A 24,008-nucleotide genomic window follows, 5' to 3' on the forward strand; every position below is an offset into this window, starting at 1 on the left:
CGGGTCCCTCGGCCAATAAAGTGAGATGAGCACCACAACCCCAGAGTTGGCCACGACTGGACCTAATGGTCAGGGGTCCCTTTACCTTTACCTTGAACACTGGAGGTGTCCTGGGCTGGTTTAGTGACGTATGTGGCAGCAGGAGCTGAAGAAACAGAACAGCTGTACTGGGGCAGCTGGTACTTCAGATTTTTCTGGAGTGACTTTGTCTCAGCTGTGTTCCTGGGTTGTTTGTAGCAGCCTGGCAAAACGACTCACAAAACTGCTATGTGAAAATGCCATTTCAATTATTTTAACAGAAAAATGGAGTATAAATAATAAGCTTTAAAAACATGGAGCCAGAAGCTAATTGGGCTCCTCTTATGGTCTTAAGAAAGATTTTGGAAAAGGCACTTTCTGCAACACATTAGCTAAGAACTTGAACCTGGGTTTGCTTATTTTCTCCTCCTGCCCGGTCCATTTTCCTTTTGTGTCGTGTCTTTTTCGATTGTCAGCCTGATAGCAGGGACTGTCCTTTACACACACACACACACACACACACACACACACACAAAATAATAATAATAATAATATATTTTTAGGCTGCTTTGAGGACCTTTATTTCGCTGAAGAGCAAGATTTTTTTAAAAGGTTAAATAAAATAACTGATAAATCGAAACCTTCACCACAAAAGATTTTCCATGACATAATTACCTTCTGTATCTGGTTTTCAGCTTTTAGCCAATGAAGTTGGAGAGGACGTCAACATTCAAAATCTGTTGTCCACCCCTGGCACCTGGCGTGGGCGGGCTCAGCAGATTCTGATCCTACAAGGGAAAGTGAGTCAATTGTCTTTGTTCCGCGCTCTTCCGAACATTGCGTGGCAGAGTCGGACCGATTACTGCAGAATTTCACCAGGCCGTTTGCACACGCAGCTCTGGTCCGCTGTCAGTCGATTAGCAGGGTTGCAGAGCGCATGCCTTGCATGCAAAAAGTTCTCCATTCAATCCCTGGTACATATCTCCAGGTAGGTCTGAGAGGCACCCTCCTCCGAAACTTTGGATAGCAGGTGCCTGTTGTAAATTCTGTTACACCAGGTGGATCAAGACACCACAGTTCAAGAATGACACTGACAAACTGGAACGTGTCCAGAGGAGGGCAACCAAAATGGTCAAAGGCCTGGAAACGATGCCTTATGAGGAACGGCTAAGGGAGCTGGGCATGTTTAGCCTGGAGAAGAGGAGGTTAAGGGGTGATATGATAGCCATGTTCAAATATATAAAAGGATGTCACATAGAGGAGGGAGAAAGGTTGTTTTCTGCTGCTCCAGAGAAGCGGACACGGAGCAATGGCTCCAAACTACAAGAAAGAAGATTCCACCTAAACATTAGGAAGAACTTCCTGACAGTAAGAGCTGTTTGACAGTGGAATTTGCTGCCCAGGAGTGTGGTGGAGTCTCCTTCTTTGGAGGTCTTTAAGCAGAGGCTTGATAACCATATGTCAGGAGTGCTCTGATGGTGTTTCCTGCTTGGCAGGGGGTTGGACTCGATGGCCCTTGTGGTCTCTTCCAACTCTATCATTCTATGATTCTAAGACAGATCCTTCTATTCCCATGTTTGCTGATCGGATTCTTAGTGGGACGCCCTCCTACCGAAATAATTCAATATCTTCTCAATCCAATCCTCCTCTTTCTCACTGACCTTAAACCCTTTCATTCTATGTATCTTCACAGTTGTTGTTGTTGTTCAGTCGTTTAGTCGTGTCCGACTCTTCGTGACCCCCTGGACCAGAGCACGCCAGGCACTCCCGTCTTCCACTGCCTCCCGCAATTTGATCAAACTCATGCTGGTAGCTTTGAGAACACTGTCCCACCATCTCGTCCTCTGTCATCCCCTTCTCCTTGTGCCCTCCATCTTTCCCAACATCAGGGTCTTTTCCAGGGAGTCTTCTCTTCTCATGAGGTGGCCAAAGTCTTGGAGCCTCAGCTTCAGGATCTGTCCTTCCAGTGAGCACTCAGGGCTGATTTCCTTGAGAATGGAGAGGTTTGATCTTCTTGCAGTCCATGAGACTCCCAAGAGTCTCTCAAGAGTCTTCATATCTTGAAGACTTCATATCTAGAAGATATCATATCTGTGAATATCTTCACAGTTAGATATTCTAAAATTATAATATTTTTTCAGTTTTCCCCTCCATTGGTTCCCCCCTAGCTCTTCTGCGTTTTTCCAGTTACTCGCTCTAACCTGTCTGGCTGCAATTACCGTCAATTTTACCCATTTACATTCCTCTTTTGTTTTTAACTCAGTGCTACTCAGGCTAAGAGAGCCAGTTTGGGGCAATTAAAAGGTTAAAAGTTAAATAACCATGTGGAGGGTGGAGGGTTAATGTATATAGAATTGTACATGTGGTTGAATTGAATATGTTATTATTGATTAAGTATACCCAATGTATCAGCCTGTATGAGGGGGGTGTCACTGTATGTGTTATGGTTGTTGGTAATAATAACAATAACAATAACATTGTGGGACCCTCTCCCACCCCTTTTGCACTCCTCCCATGTCAACACTGACATACACTGTTATATTAATTAATAAGTGGAGCAGTTTTCGCACAGCTAAGCAACCCTTGCAATGGTGCACATTTTCCATTTCCTCCCTCAGGTCCGGGATCTAGAGAACCAGCTGGGCCACAGCAGAAGCCGGTTGTCCGAGAGTAGCACTGAGGAAGAGGCTGTAAGCCTGGCGGACTCGAGGAAGACGTCTGCCTCAAAAAAGAACCTGCAGAGGATTCGTAGCTTGGAAAAAGAAAAGAAAGAAGCTCTAGAGGTGAGGAAGGGCTGAGAATCTTTTTGCAGGAGCCAGGGGAGCTCAGATCTGAGGCCTGGGCTTCCTGACTGTATGTATGTATCTCAAATATATTAGAAAGTTATTCCAGTCTTTTAAAAACACTTGGTCTTCCTGATTTCTGATCTTTCCCATCAGTCTTGCCATTTCTGCATATTCCATATATATATATATATATATATATATATATATATATATATATATATGTGATGGGATGATGAGCTGCTTGTGCGTAAAAGCTTAGTCCCTCAGGGTTTGCTCAGCTTAGCAAAACTCTGTCTTTAGCGGAGCCCTTAAGCATGGCTCCCTCAGTCGCTGGCAGAATCCGACAGTGGGCGTTTGCGGAATCTCTTCCAACATAAAAGCTCCTTAACGGAAACACGTCTTCTGGACTCTCGGCGTGACAGTTTCCGGCGAGGTGTGGGTGTCCCTATAAGGTAAAGGTAAAGGTACCCCTGCCCATACGGGCCAGTCTTGACAGACTCTGGGGTTGTGCGCCCATCTCACTTAAGAGGCCAGGGGCCAGCGCTGTCCGGAGACACTTCCGGGTCACATGGCCAGCATGACATCGCTGCTCTGGCCAGAGCCAGAGCCAGAGCCAGAGCCGCACACGGAAACGCCGTTTACCTTCCCGCTGGTAAGCGGTCCCTATTTATCTACTTGCACCCGGAGGTGCTTTCGAACTGCTAGGTTGGCAGGCGCTGGGACCGAGCAGCGGGAGCGCACCCCGCCGCAGGGATTCGAACCGCCGACCTTTCGATCGGCAAGCCCTAGGCGCTGAGGCTTTAACCCACAGCGCCACCTGCGTCCCTGAAACCTCCTCACTGTTTTCGCTGGAAGTGTCCCAGAGCCCTTCTTCCGACTCCCTTTCCCTCGGAGCTCCTTCTCTCCCCCTGCTGGTTCCTTCCTCTGCTCTCCTAACCTCCTTGAGCCCTTCCACCACCTGCTCTGATGGCAGTTCCCTGACAATATATATATATATATATATATATATATATATATATATATATATGTGTGTGTGTGTGTGTGTGTGTGTGTGTTTTTAACATATCATTTTCAACAGTAATTAAACATACTTTTACATCTTATTCAATTTTTTTGACTTCCATCAGTCCTGTCTGAAAATTTTCCAGTCTAATCTCTTAGTATGCATTTCTTATTTTCCCTATTACATTTCAAACTCATAACCAATATCTCTATCTTTTTCTACTTTGTAACACTTCGTATATTTCTCCTTACAAAACTTCTTGTAGTCCTACTAGCGTAATTTGTTGATTACAGTTGCTCTTCAAATAATTCATATACTTCTTCCAATCTTCTGTCAATCTCTGGCCCCGCAGGTTTTGAATTCTTCCTGTCATTTTGTCCAATTCTGCACAGTCCATTAATTTTGTCTGCCGTTCTACTTTCATCGGAATTTCTTCTTGTTTCCATTTCTGGGCTAACAATACTCTTTCCGCAGTTGTTGCATATAAAAACAATTTAACATCTTGCCTATTAATGTCCTGACCTATAATACCAAGTAAAAATGCTTCTGTTTTTTAAAAAAATGTATATTTCAACATCTTTTTCATCTCATTATTTATCATTTCCCAGAAGTTCTTTACTTTTTTTACATTCCCACCACATATGATAAAATGTTCCTTCTTTTTCTGCCATTTCTTCATATTCCATCAGCTTGGTCTGCCACTCTTTTCTGGTCGGCACTTATTCTTTCCACAATCTTTTATTTTCTTCTGGTAGTTCCACACCTATAATGCCTAACAAAAAAGCCTCTGGTTTTTTAATAAAAGTTATCTTAAACATAACTTTTATATGCCTGTTGTCTTTGTCCATGGAGTTTTCTTGGCAGGGATACTGGAGTGGCTTGCCGGTTCCTCCTCCAGGTGGATCACGTTTGGTCAAAACTCTCCACTATGACCTGTTCATCTTGGGTGCCCTGCTCGGCATAGTTCATAGCTTCTCTGAGTTCTTCAAGCCCCTTCGCCACGGCAAGGCAGTGATCCATGAAGGGGCAGTGATCCATGAAGGGGAGACTCTTGGGAGACTCTTGGGAGACTCTTGGGAGGAGACTCTTGAGAGTCCCATGGACTGCAAGAAGATCAAACCTCTCCATTCTGAAGGAAATCAGCCCTGAGTGCTTACTGGAAGGACAGATTGTGAAGCTGAGGCTCCAGTACTTTGGCCACCTCATGAGAAGAGAAGACTCCCTGGAGAAGACCCTGATGTTGGGAAAGATGGAGGGCACAAGGAGAAGGGGGCGACAGAGGACGAGATGGTTGGATAGTGTTTTCGAGGTTACCAGCATGAGTCTGACCAAGCTGCGGGGGGCAGTGGAGGACAGGAGTGCCTGGCGTTCTCTGGTCCATGGGGTCACGAAGAGTCGGACACGACTAAACGACTAAACAACAACAATCTTAAACATTTCCCCCAAACTCATATCATTTCCCAGAAAGCTTTTACCACCCCATGTGACCACCACATATGATAAAACGCACTCTCTTTCAGGGCTTCCTTCTTCTTCTTGTTGTTTTTGAGACAAACACCGCTGGATTTAAGGACACAGGGCCCCATTGCTCTCTGATTCAACCATAGCCTGTTGTCCCTTGCCAGGACCTCATTCCCAGCCTAACTGACCTCACAAGGTTGTTATGTTGAGGTTGTGGACTCTCGTTCCTCCTGCAAAAAGCTTCTCAGCCTTCTGACTCTAAACTGTCCATGGAGGCGCAGGTCAATTCTGTGTCCAGGGTGGCTGTTTACCAGCTCCACCTAGTATGCAGGCTGAGACCCTACCTGCCCACAGACTGCCTTGCCAGAGTGGTGCATGCTCTGGTTATCTCCCGCTTGGACTACTGCAATGCGCTCTATGTGGGGCTACCTTTGAAGGTGACCCAGAAACTGCAACTAATCCAGAATGCGGCAGCCAGACTGGGGACTGGAAGTGGCCACCAGGACCACATAAAACCAGTCCTGAGAGATCTGCATTGGCTCCCAGTACATTTCCGAGCACAATTCAAATTGTTGGTGCTGACCTTTCAAGCCCTAAACGGCCTCGGTCCAGTATACCTGAAGGAGCGTCTCCACCCCTATCGTTCTGCCCAGACACTGAGGTCCAGCTGCGAGGGCCTTCTGGTGGTTCCCTCATTGTGAGAAGTGAGATTACAGGGAACCAGGCAGAGGGCCTTCTCGGTAGTGGCGACCGCCCTGTGGAACGTCCTCCCATCAGATAGGAAGGAAATAAGTAGCTATCTTATCTTTAAAAGGCATCTGAAGGCAGCCCTGTCTGGGACGTTTTTAATATTTAATGCTGTATTGTTTTTAACACTTGATTGGGAGCCGCCCAGAGTGGCTGGGGAAACTCAGCTATATGGGCAGGGAATAAATAAATAAATAAATAAATAAATAAATAAATAATTATTATTCTATGATATATGCCACCTCGCGCTCCTTACAAAAATAGGTAGGATACACGATACGTAAATAAATTCCCTACCACGTCAAGTCTGACTTCCTTTTATCTGCTTAATTGCAGAAGCTTTCAGGCGAACATAACACCCTCCTGAAGGATTACGAAGAGCTGAAACAGAAATTGGACGGCTCCAAAGCTCGGAACAAAGTTTTGTCTCACGAAGTGAAAACCCTGAAGGAGCAGATCTCGACCCTGCTGGACAAAGGGAAGCACGACGACGAACTCGTTGATGCTCTGCTGGTACGATCTGGGTGTTCCACACCCCCGGGGTTCGGCAACAGCTGCTGCTCAAGGCTATTTCAACTTCCAGAATGCTACCAGTATCTGCATAGCTCAGTTGGTAGAGCGTGAGACTCTTAATCTCAGGGTTGTGGGTTCAAGCCCACGACATTGGGCAAAAGATTCCTTCATTGCAGGGAATTGGAGTGTATGGCCCTTGTGGTCCCGTCCACGATTTTAGGATTGCCGCTGTATAGCTTATAGGTCACTTTGGGTTTCTCTGGGCAAGATAAAGCGACTAACAAATTTAATAATAATAATAATAATAATAATAATAATAATAATAATAATAATACTGTGATACCTCGGGTTAAGTACTTAACTCGTTCCGGAGGTCTGTACTTAACCTGAAACTGTTCTTAACCTGAAGCACCACTTTAGCTAATGGGGCCTCGTGCTGCTGCCGCGCCGCCGGAGCACGATTTTTGTTCTCATCCTGAAGCAAAGTTCTTAACCCGAGGTACTATTTCTGGGTTAGCGGAGTCTGTAACCTGAAGCATATGTAACCTGAAGCGTACCCAAGGTACTACTGTAATCCCACAGAAGCAGGCCAGGTGTGTGTACATGTGTGTTTGTGCCCTATCTAAAGGTAAAGGGACCCCTGACCATTAGGTCCAGTCGTGGCCGACTCTGGGGTTGTGGCGCTCATCTCGCTTTATTGGCCGAGGGAGCCGGCATACAGCTTCCGGGTCATGTGGCCAGCATGACTGAGCCGCAGAGCCTAGGGCTTGCCGATCAGAAGGTCGGCGGTTCGAATCCCCGCGACGGGGTGAGCTTCCATTGCTCTGTCCCTGCTCCTGTCAACCTAGCAGTTCGAAAGCATGTCCAAGTGCAAGTAGATAAATAGGTACCACTCCAGCAGGAAGGTAAATGGCGTTTCCGTGTGCTACTCTGGTCTGCCAGAAGTGGCTTAGTCATGCTGGCCACATGACCCCGAAGCTGTACGCCGGCTCCCTCTGCCAATAAAGCGAGATGAGCGCCGCAACCCCAGAGTCGTTGGATCTAATGGTCAGGGGTCCCTTTACCTTTACCTTATCTGCTATATATCCATAGTCACCATAGTTAATTCCACATCACAAGTGTCATTACATCCCTGCCAATCATTTTAACCATTTACAGTGGTCTTTTAAATAAACTAAGAATTTACTCCCTTTTTTAAAAAATTACCTGATCTTCCTGGTTTCTGGTCTTCCCCGTCAGTTTCGCTATCTGTGCGTACTCTGTCAGTTTCGTCTGCCATTCTTCTTTTTGTTGGTACTTCTCCTTCCTTCCATCTCTGGGCAGGTAGCATTCTCGCTGCCGTCCATCTAACCCAGTATTGTCCACACGGACCGACATCATCTCTCCAAGGTTTCAGATGAGGGACATTCCCAGCCAGCCCTACCTGAAACCGCTGGACTTTGTGCATGTAAAGTAGATGCGCTTCCATTGTGCTATAATAGCCCTTCCCCTAATAAAGTTAATAATTTGTGCCAGAGGTACATGTCAGCTCATACTTTTTGGGTACGTATTTTTCGCTGTGTAAGATGCACTTTTCCCCCTCCTAAAAAGTAAGGGGAAATGTGTGTGCATCTTATGGAGCGAATGCAGGCTGCGCAGCTATCCCAGAAGCCAGAACAGCAAGAGGGATCAGTGCGCACCCATCCCTCATGCTCTCCTGCCTTCAGGGATAGCCTCCTGAGCACAGCGAGAGCGCTCCCGCTGTGCTCAGGAGGCTTTGTGTTGCTTTTGCTGAAGCCAGGAGAGCGAGAGGGATAGATGCCACTTGCTCTCCTGGCTTTGTTTCGCTGGAGAGCCGCTGCACAGCTTTCCCTCTCTGCGCAGCGCCCCTTCAGCAAAGCGGGAGGAGAAATGGAAGGGGCTCCGCTTCTCCTGCCGCTTTGCTGGAGAGGCGCTGAGCAGAGAGGGAGAGAACATTATTTTTCTTGTACTCCTCCTCTAGAACTAGGTGCATCTTATGGTCGGGTGCGTCTTATAGAGCGAAAAATACGGTACCTCACAGAAGTCAGCCTTGTGTTCCTCTGTCAACTGTACCGGCCTCTGGCAAGTACACATTTGTGCAAATGAATGGAAACAAAGCATGTTTTCTATCTTACTCGTGATCCTGTACTCAAAACAAACACAAAAAGCTGGTTGATCATTATGGTGTCGGAAGCCTGCAGCCAACAGAAGGAATGATGCACTCGCCACAGTATATTGAGGTTCTACGAAAGAGAGTTGTTCCTTGAAAAGAGATATCCTGATATTGCAGCAGGATCTAGCCCCCTGTCACACATCAAAAGTGGTGCAGAAATTCGTGACAAATACAGGTAATTGATTGGGCAGGGAATTCCCCGGACGTAAATCCCATTGAGAATTTGCGGGCTATATGCAAAAGTCGCCTCCGTGCTGTAAACTGTACGACTATGGAGAAGCTCATTCAGGTGTTGATTCAAGTGTGGTACAGGGATCCGAAAATCAGCAGTGACTGTTCAAAACTAGTAGACCCCATGCCAAACCACGTTCAAATGCTGCTTAGAAATAGCAGAGGTCATATCAGTTACTAATGTACGTATATGTGAGTTTTGTACGTGCATTTGTGAGTTTTGTACAATAAACTACATTGTTTGTTTCAGTTAATTTGCACAAGGGTGTACTTCGTATTTACCGGACCGCCTCTCCTGGTCTGCCCCGCAGAGGACCTTAAGGTCCATGAATAACCATAGTTTAGAGGTCCCGGGCCCTAAGGAAATCAGATTATCCTCCACCAGGGCCAAGGCCTTCTCAGTGATGGCTCTGACCTGGTGGAATTATCTGTGCCATGAGACCAGGGCCCTGCAGAATTTAGCTTCCTTCCGCAGGGCCTGTAAGACAGAGCTATTCTGCCTGGCTTTCAATTTGAACTTAGCCTGATCTTTTATTCCCCTTCCTTCCTCCCCCCCCCCTTTTTTTAATGAAGATTACCCGCTCTGGGATCCCACAGCTAATTCTCCCCGGTCTCGTCGCTGGCCCAAATAGGACTAATTTAGCCAGCTAGCCCTGGTGATCATCTAATGTTTATTGGATGGATTTTCCCCCTAAACTGATTTTTGAATTCTGAATTTGTAGTTATTCACGTTTTATACTGTATTTTATGCTGTTTTTTTGTTGCATCAATTAAGTGTTTTAGATTTGTTGTTAGCTGCCTTGAGCCCGGTTTTCTGAACCAGGAAGGGCGGGGTATAAATAAAATATTATTATTATTATTATTATTATTATTATTATTATTACATTTAGGGATCAAACGCCACCACCTGCATTTAATGATGCATGTGTGCAAACCCCATGCCTTTTCCGCTCCCCCAGAGCCAGCAGAAGGAGATGCAAGCCATCTTGAAGAACCTGAGCCAGCAAGACGAGAGGACCAAGGAATCCCACCAGAACCTGGAGCAGCAGCTGAGCGTGGAGGTCCAGAAGCAAAACTGCCTCATCGAGCAGCTCAAGCAGATGGTGGCCGAGAGAGAGGCCAGGGTGAAAGAACTGGAGGAGGAGGTCCAGCAGTTCGCTTCGCAGGTAAACCAGATCGGATCTCTTAATATCACAGAGCAAGCCGGCCAGTAAATCGCACAGGGCTACCTTTGAAGGTGACCCGGAAACTACAACTAATCCAGAATGCGGCAGCTAGACTGGAGACTGGGAGCGGCCACCAAGACCATATACAGTGGTGCCCCGCAAGACGAACGCCTCGCAAGACGGAAAACCCGCTAGACGAAAGGGTTTTCCGTTTTGGAGGCGCTTTGCAAAACGAATTTCCCTATGGGCTTGCTTTGCAAGACGAAAATGTCTTGCGAGTTCCTGCGGGGTTTTTCCCCCTTTCCCCCCCCTTTTCTTAAGCCACCAAGCCGCTTATCAGCTGATCGCTAAAAGCCGCTAAACCGCTAATAGCGCTAATCCGCTAAGCTGTCAGTGGGCTTGCTTCACAAGATGAGAAAACCGCTATACGAAGAGCCTCACGGAACGGATTAATTTCGTCTTGCGAGGCACCACTGTACTGTAAGACCGGTTGTGAAAGACCTACATTGGCCCTGGTCCTGCATGGGGCAACTGTGCCCCTGAAGGACCAGGTGCACAGCCTGGGAGTCATTCTGGACTCACGGCTGTCCATGGAGGCGCAGGTCAGTTCTGTGTCCAGGGCAGCTGTCTACCAGCTCCATCTGGTATGCAGGATGAGACCCTCCCTGCCCGCTGTCTGTCTCGCCAGAGTGGTGCATGCTCTGGTTATCTCCCGCTTGGACTACTGCAATGCGCTCTATGTGGGGCTACCTTTGAAGGTGACCCGGAAACTACAACTAATCCAGAATGCGGCAGCTAGACTGGTGACTCAGAGCAGCCACCAAGACCATATAACACCGGTCTTGAAAGACCTACATTGGCTCACAGTACGTTTCCGAGCACAATTCAAAGTGTTGGTGCTGACCTTTAAAGCCCTAAACGGCCTAAACGGTCCAGTATACCTGAAGGAGCGTCTCCACCCCCATTGTTCAGCCCAGACACTGAGGTCCAGCTCCGAGGGCCTTCTGGCGGTTCCCTCGCTGCGAGAAGCAAAGCTACAGGGAACCAGGCAGAGGGCCTTCTTGGTGGTGGAACGCCCTCCCACCAGATGTCAAAGAGAAAAATAACTACCAAACTTTGAGAAGACATCTGAAGGCAGCCCTGTTCAGGGAAGCTTTTAATGTTTAATAGGTTATTGTATTTTAGTGTTTTGTTGGAAGCCGCTCAGAGTGGCTGGGAAAACCCAACCAGATGGGCAGGTTATAAATAATAATAATAATAATAAGAAGAAGAAGAAGAAGAAGAAGAAGAAGTACAGTTCTAATCCGGAGTTAACTACTAGCGAAACACGATCTTCACAGGCTTGGCTGAGTTTCCAGCTTAGTGAGCACAGCAGCTTGTGGAAATTACAGACTGGATGGTTTTATGTCTGTCCCAGGAAAAGTGGTGGAAAGTATTGTTGAATATACGGTAATCAAGTACAGTCGTACCTTGGAAGTTGAACTGAATCCATTACGGATTCAAATTCAAAAAAAAAAAAAAAAAAAAGAAGGGAAAAAAATGTGTAAAGTCTGACTTGGTTGATGTCTTTACGCCAGCACCATCGAAAAGAGGAAAGCAGCCCAGACTCACTTTCTACACTGTCAGCCGAGTCTTTAGAAGAAGGGAATGGTTCTTCAGGATCCCGGAGTAATGACCTCGTTGGAAGTAATAGCTCTGCGAGGTAAAGAACATTTTTAAATCCTCAGTTTATATGAATACAGCTGCCTGTCAGAATAAAGTGTTCAGAGGACTCTGGCAGTTTGGTCACAGTTTGTGGAAATTGCTTTAGCAGCTCGGCATTTGTCATGCCCCCCCCAAAAAGGACTATTGGGGCAGCCACACTTATTTTGCAAGCCTACTGTGCAGCTTTGGGACGCAGGTGGCGCTGTGGGTTAAACCACAGAGCCTAGGACTTGCTGATCAGAAGGTCAGCGGTTCGAATCCCCGCAATGGGGTGAGCTCCTGTTGCTCGGTCCCTGCTCCTGCCAACCTAGCAGTTCAAAAGCATGTCATAGTGCAAGTAGATAAATAGGTACCGCTCCGGCGGGAAGGTAAACAGCATTTCCATGCGCTGTTCTGGTTCACCAGAAGCGGCTTAGTCATGCTGGCCACATGACCCGGAAGCTGTACGCCGGCTCCCTCAGCCAATAAAGCGAGATGAGCGCCGCAACCCCAGAGTCGGTCACGACTGGACCTAATGGTCAGGGGTCCCTTAGCTTTACCTTACTGTGCAGCTGACACTCATTTAGCAAATCTTCACAATTAAGATGATTTCCTGGCCTTTCTTCCTGGAAATCAGTCATCAGCTGAGCAGGGACTTAAGCACAGATTCCCCCCACCTGGTGTCTTCCAAAAGTTTTGGACTACAGCTCCCATCAGCCCCAGCCAGCATGCTGGGAATTGTACTCCCAAAACATTTTGAGGGCACCTTATTAGGGAAGGCTGCCAGTTTGGCCCAGGATGGCAAGCTCCTTCTAGATCCCGTATACAGTCGTACCTCGGAAGTCAAACAGAATCCGTTCCGGAAATCCGTTCGACTTCTGAAACGTTCGACTTCCAAAGCGCGGCTTCTGATTGGCTGCAGGAAGCTCCTGCAGCCAATCGGAAGCCCCATCGGATGTTCGGCTTCCAAAAGAACGTTCAAAAACGAGAATAATCACTTCCAGTTTTTGACTATTTGGGAGCCGAAACGTTCGATTCCCATGGCGTTTGGGAACCAAGGTATGACTGTATTCCAATCTGATAGATCTGATGGACTATTCAAATCTTCTATCAAGCCTTCCGTCTGGAGGCGAAGTTCTTAATCGCTTCAGCTCAGCCCAACTCTGACATCCCGTCTCCAGCAGTGGGTCATATAAAAAGGTAAAGGGACCCCTGACCATTAGGTCTAGTCATGACTGACTCTGGGGTTGCGGCACTCATCTCTCTTTACTGGCCGAGGGAGCCAGCGTACAGCTTCCGGGTCATGTGGCCAGCATGACTAAGCCGCTTCTGGCGAACCAGAGCAGCACACGGAAATGCCGTTTACCTTCCCGCTGGAGTGGTACCTATTTATCTACTTGCACTTTTGACGTGCTTTCAAACTGCTAGGTGGGCAGGAGCAGGAACTGAGCAACGGGAGCTCACCCCGTTGCGGGGATTCGCACCGCCGACCTTATGATCAGCAAGTCCTAGGCTCTGTGGTTTAACCCACAGCACCATAGGGTAGTTTATACAATCAGGATAGCACCTTGACACCTTTTCCCCGAAAGAGGCAGGCCAACATTTGACACGTGCAGTTTCTCCTTGCCAGAGGGCACCTGTTGGATTTCTGCAGAATAGTTCAGAAGGCTTGGCCCAAAATCCCCCAATAGTAACAATTCTCTAAATATGATATATTATTTCTCAGATTTGATAGCTGGATCCTTATCATGAATGAAATCAGCATCCTTTGAACAGACAAGGAATTTCCAGGGAATCTCTCAGCCCTTTGTATACTGCCTCAGATTATTCACAGTCACCTGTGTCGTTCGAGCTAATACTTTCCATCCAGTCTTACAAACCAGAGACGTTTATATCTATGCGGCTAGGACTTCTCCCAGTCTGACAAAGAAGTTAGCAGGGCATTTCAGTTCAATCAGGGAGTCTTCTATTCCTTTACTTCTTCTCGCCTTCGCTTAATAATCCCACGAACAAATAATTCAGAGTCTGAGAAGGGATTGCTAGTCCAGGGAAACAGATGATGAATAAACCCTTCTGCATGCATTGTTCCAAAGTTAGTTTCTGCTGGAGGGCAGTAGTGTGTTGTGTAATTCCTCACTAACCAGTACATTTATGGAGAATTCAGATTTTATTTCTACCCGGCTGTGTCTATTAGCCTAGTTCTCACTGAGACAGATAATCCTGTGTGAGGGAATATACCAATTCAGCTGCCTGGAGACTTTCGTGATCAGGAGGTCCTTAATACCAATAAATTTCATTGCACATAGAAAACTTACACGTCAGAGAGAGATTATCGCCTTGACTTTCCAATATTTCATGTGCAATAAATCCTTTTGCACTAGAGGAGCATTTGCTTTGACACCTACCCCCAGCTGTACTCTGCAGTGGTATATCCCAGAGGCAAGCTTTCTTGCTCAGTGAAAGAACTAAGTTGTAGGTAAAGGTAAAGGGACCCCTGACCATTAGGTCCAGTTGTGGCCGACTCTGGGGTTGCAGCACTTATCTCGCTTTATTGACCGAGGGAGCGGGCGTACAGCTTCCGGGTCATGTGGCTAGAATGACTAAGCCGCTTCTGGCGAACCAGAGCAGCACATGGAAATGCCGTTTACCTTCCCGCTGCAGCGGTACCTATTTATCTACTTGCACTTTGACATGCTTTCGAACTGCTAGGTTGGCAGGAGCAGGGACCGAGCAACGGTCCCAGCTCACCCCGTCGCGGGGATTCGAACCGCCAACCTTCTGATCAGTAAGTCCTAGGCTCTGTGGTTTATCCCACAGCGCCACCCACAGCGCCACCCGCGTACAGTGGTGCCTCACAAGACGAAATTAATCCGTTTCGTGAGTCTCTTCGTATAGCGGTTTTTTCGTCTTGCGAAGCAAGCCCATTGACAGCTTAGCGGATTAGCGCTATTAGCGGTTTAGCGGCTTTTAGCGGCTTTTAGCAGCTTATCAGCTTAGCGGATCAGCTGATAAACGGCTTAGCAGCTTAGAAAAAGGGGGGAAAGGGGGGAAAACCGCAGGAACTCGCAAGACATTTTCGTCTTGCGAAGCAAGCCCATAGGGAAATTCGTTTTGCGAAGCGCCTCCAAAACGGAAAACCCTTTCGTCTAGCAGGTTTTCCATCTTGCGAGGCGTTCGTCTTGCGGGGCACCACTGTACCAAGTTGTATGTATCCTGAAACAATTTGTCACATCAGAAGAGCTTTGGTTTAATAATAATAATTTTATCGTTTGTACCCCGCCCACCTGACTGGGTTGCCCCAGCCACTCTGGGCGGCTTCTTTTATGTTATGTGAAAACATAATGTAACATCAAACATTAAAAACCTTCCTATACAGGGCTGCCTTCAGACGTCTTCTAAAAGTTGTGTAGTCAGTGTATAGCCTCGGCACAATATACCTGAAGGAGCGTCTTCACCCCCATCCTTCTGCCCTGACCCGGAGGTCCAGCTCCGAGGGCCTTCTGGCGGTTCCCTCTCTGCGAGAAGCATTGTCACAGGGAACCAGGCAGAGGGCCTTCTTGGTAGTGGCACCCGCCGTTTCTCCTATCATCCATGTCACCTCTAAGAGCATGCAAAAAGCACCTGGGTGGATCAGGCTAAAGCATGGGTAGGCAAACCAAGGCCCGGGGGCCAGATCTGGCCCAATCGCCTTCTAAATCCGGCCCATGGACGGTCCGGGAATCAGCGTGTTTTTACATGAGTAGAATGTGTCCTTTTATTTAGAATACATCTCTGGGTTATTTGTGGGGCATAGGAATTCATTCATTTCCTCCCCAAAATATAGTCTGGACCCCCACAAGGTCTGAGGGACAGTGGATTGGCCCCCTGCTGAAAAAGTTTGCTGACCCTGCCGTAAACGGCCTTAGTCCTGTATACCAGAAGGAGCGTCTCCACCCCCATCGTTCAGCTCGGACACTGAGGTCCAGCGCCCAGGGCTGTCTGGCGGTTCCCTCGCTGCGAGAAGCCAAGTTACAGGGAACCAGGAAGGGGGCCTTCTCGGTGGTGGCGCCCGCCCTGTGGAACACCCTCCCATCAGATGTTGAGATAAACAACTATCTGACTTTTAGAAGACACCTGAAGGCAGCCCTATTTAGAGGAGTTTTTAGTGACTGATGTTTTACTGTATTTTTAATCTCTTGTTGGAAGCCGCCCAGATTGACTGAGGAAACCCAGCCAGATGGGCAGGGTATAAGTAATATATTATTGTTGTTGTTAGTCACAGCACCATCTGTAAACCAGCAGGGCTTCAGAGCCTTCAGCTCGCTCCCCAGATACGTGGCAGCGTGCACAGATTTTGGAAGATGGGCAAGCTAAGCACACAGGCTGTTGCTGAGATGTTTGCAATTCTTTGCCTTCCCCAGGATGGTGTCTAAGATGGGTCACACCCTCGTGGACTCCGTGGCGACCTCATTCCCAACCACTGTCTCTCCTGGGAGGTACGTGGCAGCTATCTGGAGTTGGCTGAAACTCTTATCATCTTCTTCTTCTTTGGCAACCACTCGTAGAGTAAGATTGTCTTCCATAAACACGGTTTTAACAGTGGGTCCGTAAGTGACTGTGGAGGCCAATTCTGCATCCATACGTCCTTCCACAGTGGGGACATTGGTTTCCAGGCGGTGTGGATTTGCCAAGCGTGCCTTCCTCTTAGCACGTTTCTCCCTTGCGCCCTGAGTTCGAGTGTCTTCAAAGCCCATGACACCTTTGGTAAAGGTTGTTCTCCAATTGGAGCGCTCGCAGGCCAGTGTTTCCCAGTTGTCAGTGTTTATACTACATTTTTTTAGATTTGCCTTGAGACAGTCTTTAAACCTCCTTTGTTGACCACCAGCGTTACGCTTTCCATTTTTAAGTTCGGAATAGAGTTGTTGCTTTGGAAGACGATCATCAGGCATCTGCACAACATGACCAGTCCAACGAAGTGGATGTTGAAGAATCATTGCTTCAACGCTGGTGATCTTTGCTTCTTCCAGTACACTGGTATATCGGGGTATATCTCCCTCCCTTACCAACTCAGGTCCTTTTTTTATTTTTATTTTTTCTCCTTTTTAGGATTGTTGAGCCTGATAATCTGGACATGAAAACCGTGAAGATCCAGATTGCAGAGTACAAGGCCCTGGGACAAGCCGCTGAAGCAGAAAGGGGCAAGCTGATAGAAATGGTCAACATCCTGCAGCAAAGGTGAGCACAAAACATTACAGCACCTTGAAACAGGCTCCTGCCCTCCCCTTTCCCAAGTCTCCCTTGCCTTGGAAAACCAAGGAACTGTAAGGCGCTTTTCTTCTTCTTTTGCAATTTGAAAAAAATAAAGTTGGGAAGAACTGTAAGGCATAAGAAGAGCCTGTGACTTCTGGATCCGGGATTCTTTAGTTGTGATTCCTGCGTTGCAGGAGGTAAAGGTAAAGGGACCCCTGACCGTTAGGTTCAGTCGTGGCTGATTCTGGGGTTGCGGCGCTCATCTCCCTTTATTGGCTGAGGGAGCCGGCGTACAGCTTCCAGGCAATGTGGCCAGCATGACTAAGCCGCTTCTGGCAAACCAGAGCAGCGCACGGAAACGCCATTTACCTTCCCGCCGGAGCGGTACCTATTTATCTACTTGCACTTTGACATGCTTTCAAATTGTTAGGTGGGCAGGAGCAGGGACTGAGCAACGGGAGCTCACCCCAGTGCGGGGATTCGAACAGCCGACCTTCTGATCGGCAAGTCCTAGGTGTTAAGCTGTGGGTGAACATATCAGACGACACAGCGACTCTTCAAACAGCTCTTGTTTATTCACAGGCCAGAACAAAACTGAACTGTAGTGGAGCTTATATAGAGCTCCACTACAACGCACAGTAACCACTTTCTGTAACTATCCAATCACTGAACGTCACTTTCAATCCCTTATTTGCATATGTGGACCTGAGTGAAAACTATCTACAGTATCCCCCTGCTGGCCCAGGGTGAGAACTTCAGTACATAACACTAGGCTCTGTGGTTTAACCCATCCGTGTCCCAGTGTTGCAGGAGAGGGCGCTGCAAAACACTTGGCTGTCCCGTCCGATTTTGTGATCACACATAAAGGCCTGCCTGGTCCAGGGTTCTGTTCCTCACTGTGGCCAAGCGCAGCAAACCCATAAACCAAGACCTGAGGACAATAACCTCGCGTTGTTGCTCCTCTGCAACTGGCCTCTGATCCCGGAGGCAGCTGTGGCAAAGGCACCCTCCCTGAAGATGGGCATCAGTGATTTTATGGGCATGTTAAAAATCTGACACTGCCCGTTACTAGCACAGGAGAGGTCTGGCATTAACTATTTGTGGTAGTGTTTATGAATAAACAGCAGTAAGGTGTTGTACTTCCACAAAGGCTACCTTAGCTTAGTATGAGACTCTTAGTATCAGGGTGGTGGATTTGAGCTCCGTGTTGGGCAAAATATTTCTGTATTGCAGAAATTTGGTCTAGATGACCTTCATGGCACCTTCCAACTCTAGTGCTGACCCGAGTGCTGCCCATCTTTCTAGAGGTGCTACATAGGAATATCCAAAGTAGGCCAATTTGGAGAGTTGTTTTCAGTTGTGGGTCTTCAGAACTGTGTAAGGGTAAAGGGTAATGGTACCCCTGACGCGGGTGGCGCTGTGGGTAAAACCTCAGTGCCTAGGACTTGCTGACCGCATGGTTGGCGGTTCGAATCCCCGCGGCGGGGTGAGCTCCCGTCGTTCGGTCCCAGCTCCTGCCCACCTAGCAGTTTGAAAGCACCCTTAAGTGCAAGTAGATAAATAGGTACCGCTTTATAGCGGGAAGGTAAACGGCGTTTCCGTGTGCTGCGCTGGTGCTGGCTCGCCAGAGCAGCTTCGTCACGCTGGCCACGTGACCCGGAAGTGTCTGTGGACGGCGCCGGCTCACGGCCTCTTGAGCGAGATGAGCATGCAACCCTAGAGTCGGACACAACTGGCCCGTACGGGCAGGGGTACCTTTACCTTTACCTTTACCTTACCCCTGACCATTAGGTCCAGTCGTGGCCGACTCTGGGGTTGAGGCGCTCATCTCGCTTTACTGGCCGAGGGAGCCGGCGTACAGCTTCCGGGTCATGTGGCCAGCATGACTAAGCCGCTTCTGGAGAACCAGAGCCGCTCACGGAAACGCCGTTTACCTTCCCGCCGGAGTGGTACCTATTTATCTACTTGCACTTTGACGTGCTTTCGAACTGCTAGGTTGGCAGGAGCAGGGACCGAGCAACGGGAGCTTATCCTGTCGCGGGGATTCGAACCGCTGACCTTCTGATCAGCAAGTCCTAGGCTCTGTGGTTTAACCCACAGCTCCTGAAAGTAAAAAATATGCTTGGTGACACAGTTCTAAACCTGGGATACAATTGGACGCCATTTTTAATCACAATGGCGGGCTGGGCCTTTAAAAACTGCACCGATTTTAACTGCTGATTTCAAAACTGCGCTGATTTGTTGGTTCTTTAAAATTCCTTTGCATTGCTGGGCGTGAGGCTGCTTGTGAGCTATAAACCGGCCTCCTGTGAGCAGGAAGCATCTTCTGTGGGCATTCAGCCTTTTAACTTGCAAACAAATTAAACACATTTATTACGTTTACATCTTGCCCACATACTTGAGTTCTGTGGGTGCCTTAAAGGTAAAGGTAAAGGTACCCCTGCCCGTACGGGCCAGTCGTGTCCGACTCTAGGGTTGTGTGCCCATCTCACTTAAGAGGCCGGGGGCCAGCGTTGTCCAGAGACACTTCTGGGTCACGTGGCCAGCGTGACGAAGCTGCTCTGGCGAGCCAGCACCAGCGCAGCACACGGAAACGCCGTTTACCTTCCCGCTATAAAGCGGTACCTATTTATCTACTTGCACTTAAGGGTGCTTTCAAACTGCTAGGTGGGCAGGAGCTGGGACCGAAAGACGGGAGCTCACCCCGCCACGGGGATTCGAACCGCCGACCATGCGATCGGCAAGCCCTAGGCACTGAGGTTTTACCCGTAGCGCCACCCGCGTCCCTAGAGCCACCCGCGTCGTGGGTGCCTTAGAGACAATTAAAAACACAGTACAACGCTTACGTGATAAAAACTGCGAAAAGCAACTACAAAGGAATCACAACAGCTGAAACCACACCCAGCAACTGAGAACAATGTTAACTTTTCTTACAGTGCACATCTGTTGACTCAGAAGTAAGCCCTGTGGAGCTCAGCGGGGATGACTCCCAACTTAAGTGTGTAGAAGATTGCAGGCCCAGAGTCTTGATTCTGTTTGCTCCCACAACAACCCTGTGAGGTTGGCCTCTGTGTATCCTAATTTGTAGATGAAGGACCGAGAGTGTGAGGAGGGCAAGTGAAAGCACCAGAGCCATAACGTTCACCTGAGGCCCTTCTCCAGGTGCCCCCTCGGAGGGCGCCTCGGAGGGTGGTGACAAGGGGAAAGGGCCTTTTCAGTGGTGGCTCCCTGGCGCGTGCGCTCTCTCTCTCTCTATATATATATATGTTGCATTGAGATGTCTGAATGACAAATAAATAAATAATACCTTTCTCACCCTGATCTGGCCACAGTGATCCATGCGACGGTCACCTCCAGGCTTGATTATTGTAACTCGCTCTACGCGGGGCTGCCCTTGAAGCTGACCCAGAAACTCCAGCGGGTGCAGAATGCCACAGCGAGGCTCCTTATGGGGTCGTTGCCGCGGGATCACATTCATCCAGTGCTATACCAGCTGCACTGGCTCCCGGTGGAGTACAGGGTCAGGTTTAAGGTGCTGGTTTTGACCTTTAAAGCCTTATGCAGCCTAGGACCCACGTACCTATGGGATCGCCTCTCCTAGTATGCCTCGCGGAGGACCTTAAGGTCCACAAATAACAACACTTGGGAGGTCCCGAGCCTCAAGGAGGTTAGATTGGTCTCAACTAGGGCCAGGGCCTTTTCAGCACTGGCCCCAACGTGGTGGAATGCTCTGTCACAAGAGACCAGGGCCCTGCGGGACTTGACATCTTTCTGCAGGGCCTGCAAGACAGAGCTGTTCCGCCTGGCCTTTGGTTTGGATTCAGTCTGACCCTTATGTTTCCCTCCCCTTATGGTTTTGATCTATGGGCTACTTTTAAAATGTGGCTGCATTTTAAATTGCATTTTAACCTGTATTTTAAATTGGGGTTTTTTCCCCTATTATGATTTCACTGTAATTTTACTGGTGTTAGCCGCCCTGAGCCCAGCTCTGGCCGGGAAGGGCGGGGTATAAATAAAATTTATTATTATTATTAAAATATTAAAATCTGCGCCTAATCGGAAGGTGGCAGACTTCCCCTTCCTCAGAGGTTTATAAACAAAGGTTGAATAGCTGCCTGTCAGGTGCGATTCCTGCATGTCAGCGGGTTGGGCTAGATGACCTTGCGGTATCCCTTCCAGCTCTGATATTCATTGATTCTATGGGTCCTTCTGCTTTGAATGCCAGGGTGGATGACAGCACCACCAAGGTCTGGGAAGCAGAGAAGAAGCTTCAGGAGCAGCAGCGCAGGTACATCGCTCTAGAGCAGCAGTTTGAACACCTGAAAACGGAGTCGGGGAAGAATTCTGGCGCCCCAAAAAACCCCTCTAAGAACAAAGCAGGTAATGTCATAGATTAGAGCATGGGTAGGCAAACTAAGGCACGCGGGTGGCGCTGTGGGTTAAACCACTGAGCCTAGGGCTTGCCGATCAGAAGGTTTGCAGATCAAATCCCCTCAACGGAGTGAGCTCCCGTTGCTCGGTCCCTGCTCCTGCCCACCTAGCAGTTCAAAAGCATGTCAAAGTGCGAGTAGATAAATAGCTACCACTCCAGCGGGAAGGTAAACGGCGTTTCCGTGCGCTGCTCTGGTTCGCCAGAAGCAGCTTAGCCATGCTGGCCACATGACCCGGAAGCTGTACGCCGGCTCCCTCGGCCAGTAAAGCGAGATGAGCGTCGCAACCCCAGAGTCAGCCACAAATGGACCTAATGGTCAGGGGTCCCTTTACCTTTACCAGTTTCAGTTTATTGGTTAATTTTTCTAGTAAGGCAGTTTCCCATACTATTTGGTACCATTGGTCCATGCTTCCTCCAGACAGGTCTCTCCAGTGTCTGGTTATGGTGTTTCTGGCTGCTGAATGTAGGTGGGTTATGAGTTCTTTGTGGTGTAAATGGGCATTATTGTCCTGGAAGATGTTTAGTAGGGCCAATTCTGGGGTGACTTCTAATACTTGCTTGGTTATATTACATATTTCTCCTATGACTGTTGTCCAGAATAGTTGGATTTGGGGGCACTCCCACCACATGTGGAGGTACTGTATATGGCATGTTAGAATCATAGAATCATAGAGTTGGAAGAGACCACAAGGGCCATGGAGTCCAACCCCCTGCCAAGCAGGAAACACCATCAGAGCACTCCTAACATATGGTTGTCAAGCCTCTGCTTAAAGACCTCCAAAGAAGGAGACTCCACCACACTCCTTGGCAGCAAATTCCACTGTCCAACAGCTCTTACTGTCAGGAAGTTCTTCCTAATGTTTAGGTGGAATCTTCTTTCTTGTAGCTTGGAACCATTGCTCCGTGTCCGCTTCTCTGGAGCAGCAGAAAACAACCTTTCTCCCTCCTCTATGTGACATCCTTTTATATATTTGAACATGGCTATCATATCACCCCTTAACCTCCTCTTCTCCAGGCTAAACATGCCCAGCTCCCTTAGCCGTTCCTCATAAGGCATTGTTTCCAGGCCTTTGACCATTTTGGTTGCCCTCCTCTGGACATGTTCCAGTTTATCCGTGTCCTTCTTGAACTGTGGTGCCCAGAACTGGACACAGTACTCCAGGTGAGGTCTGACCAGAGCAGAATACAGTGGCACTATTACTTCCCTTGATCTAGATGCTATTCTCCTATTGATGCAGCCCAGAATTGCATTGGCTTTTTTAGCTGCCGCGTTGTAATACCACACTGCTGCATTTGTGTTTGGCCATGACGAACGTGGAGACTTGGTTGGTTCTGAAACGCAGGGGAAATTCTGTGTTCTCCTTTAGCGACAGGCACCGCAACTACAGCTCAGCCACACAACAGCACCAGGCTGGACTGGAACGTGGGTGACAGGAGTGGACCTCCATCAGCACAACAATCGGAGGTGCCTCTGGAGTCCCAAATAGAAGAACTATCCACAAGGTAGGATGCTTAACCACCTTGAGAAAGCTCACGTTTATAACTACCGGGTGACGTTGAGCCAATCACTGTATCTTTCAGCCCAGGCCTACCTCTCAGGGTTGTTGCGGGAAAGAAAGCAGAGAGAACATTTAGCTCATGGGTAGGCAAACTAAGGCCCGAGGGCCGGATCCGGCCCAATCACCTTCTCAATCTGGCCCCTGGACGGTCCGGTAATCAGTGTGTTTTTACATGAGTAGAATGTGTGCTTTTTTAAAAAATGCATCTCTGGGTTATTTGTGGGGCCTGCCTGGTGTTTTCACATGAGTAGAATGTGTGCTCTTATTTAAAAGGCATCTCTCTCTTTTTTAAAAAAAATAAAAATTCATTTTTCTTTTTCATTCATTACATACATCTCAAATTCTTAACATTTACTGAATATTCCTCCCACCCTCCCCTCCAAGACTTCCCCCAACTTGTGCTTCTGGTTTTCTGTTTTCACCCACTTTGCTATCTCTTAACAGAAAAGGTTATTAATAACATAACATCAAACCTAAAAACATAAAAATAAAAGTGAATACACCATCATATTTCACTATCTTCTAAACATTTTCTGATGCTGATAATGTGAATGCTTATTTAAATCCTGCCATCTCTGGGTTATTTGTGGGGCATAGGAATTCGTTCATCCCCCCCCCCCAAAAAAAAAAAAAATATAGTCCGTGTTAAGTTGTGGGTGAACATATCAGACGACACAGCGATTCTTCAAACAGCTCTTGTTTATTCACAGGCCAGAACAGAACAGAACAGAACAGAAGGGTTCAGTCAGCCTGCTTATATAGAGCTCCAGTACAACGTAACTGTAACAATTTTCTAAAACTATCCAATCACTGAACGTCACTTTCGATCCTTTATTTGCATAACTATCTACAGTATCCCCCTGCTGGCCCAGGGTGAGAACTTCAGTACATAACAGTCCGGCCCCCCCACAAGGTCTGAGGGACAGTGGACCGGCCCCCTGCTGAAAAAGTTTGCTGACCCCTGCTTTAGCTCCTTGGAGGGAAAGGTGGGATATCAGCCCAATAAA

The 24,008-nt window shown here is 48.0% G+C and overlaps 1 protein-coding gene across 4 annotated transcripts in view; it reads left to right on the plus strand.

Moving 5' to 3' along the window:
- CCDC13 (coiled-coil domain containing 13) overlaps positions 1–24,008 on the plus strand; it is a 36,993-nt gene that overhangs the window by 10,601 nt on the left and 2,384 nt on the right. For 2 of the 4 annotated variants that reach the window (XM_079946741.1, XM_079946742.1), the window contains exons 7-15: positions 714–818; positions 2,637–2,801; positions 6,352–6,528; positions 9,892–10,098; positions 11,676–11,800; positions 16,182–16,256; positions 16,867–16,995; positions 21,236–21,390; positions 22,810–22,945. In XM_079946741.1, coding sequence (XP_079802867.1) covers positions 714–818; positions 2,637–2,801; positions 6,352–6,528; positions 9,892–10,098; positions 11,676–11,800; positions 16,182–16,256; positions 16,867–16,995; positions 21,236–21,390; positions 22,810–22,945 — 1,274 coding nt within the window. The remainder of the gene's footprint in view (positions 1–713; positions 819–2,636; positions 2,802–6,351; positions 6,529–9,891; positions 10,099–11,675; positions 11,801–16,181; positions 16,257–16,866; positions 16,996–21,235; positions 21,391–22,809; positions 22,946–24,008) is intronic. The other 2 variants (XR_013831813.1, XM_079946743.1) reach the window with 1 other exon arrangement.

This window comes from Podarcis cretensis (assembly GCF_951804945.1).
Source record: "Podarcis cretensis genome assembly, chromosome: 12".
Lineage (NCBI taxonomy): Eukaryota > Metazoa > Chordata > Lepidosauria > Squamata > Lacertidae > Podarcis > Podarcis cretensis.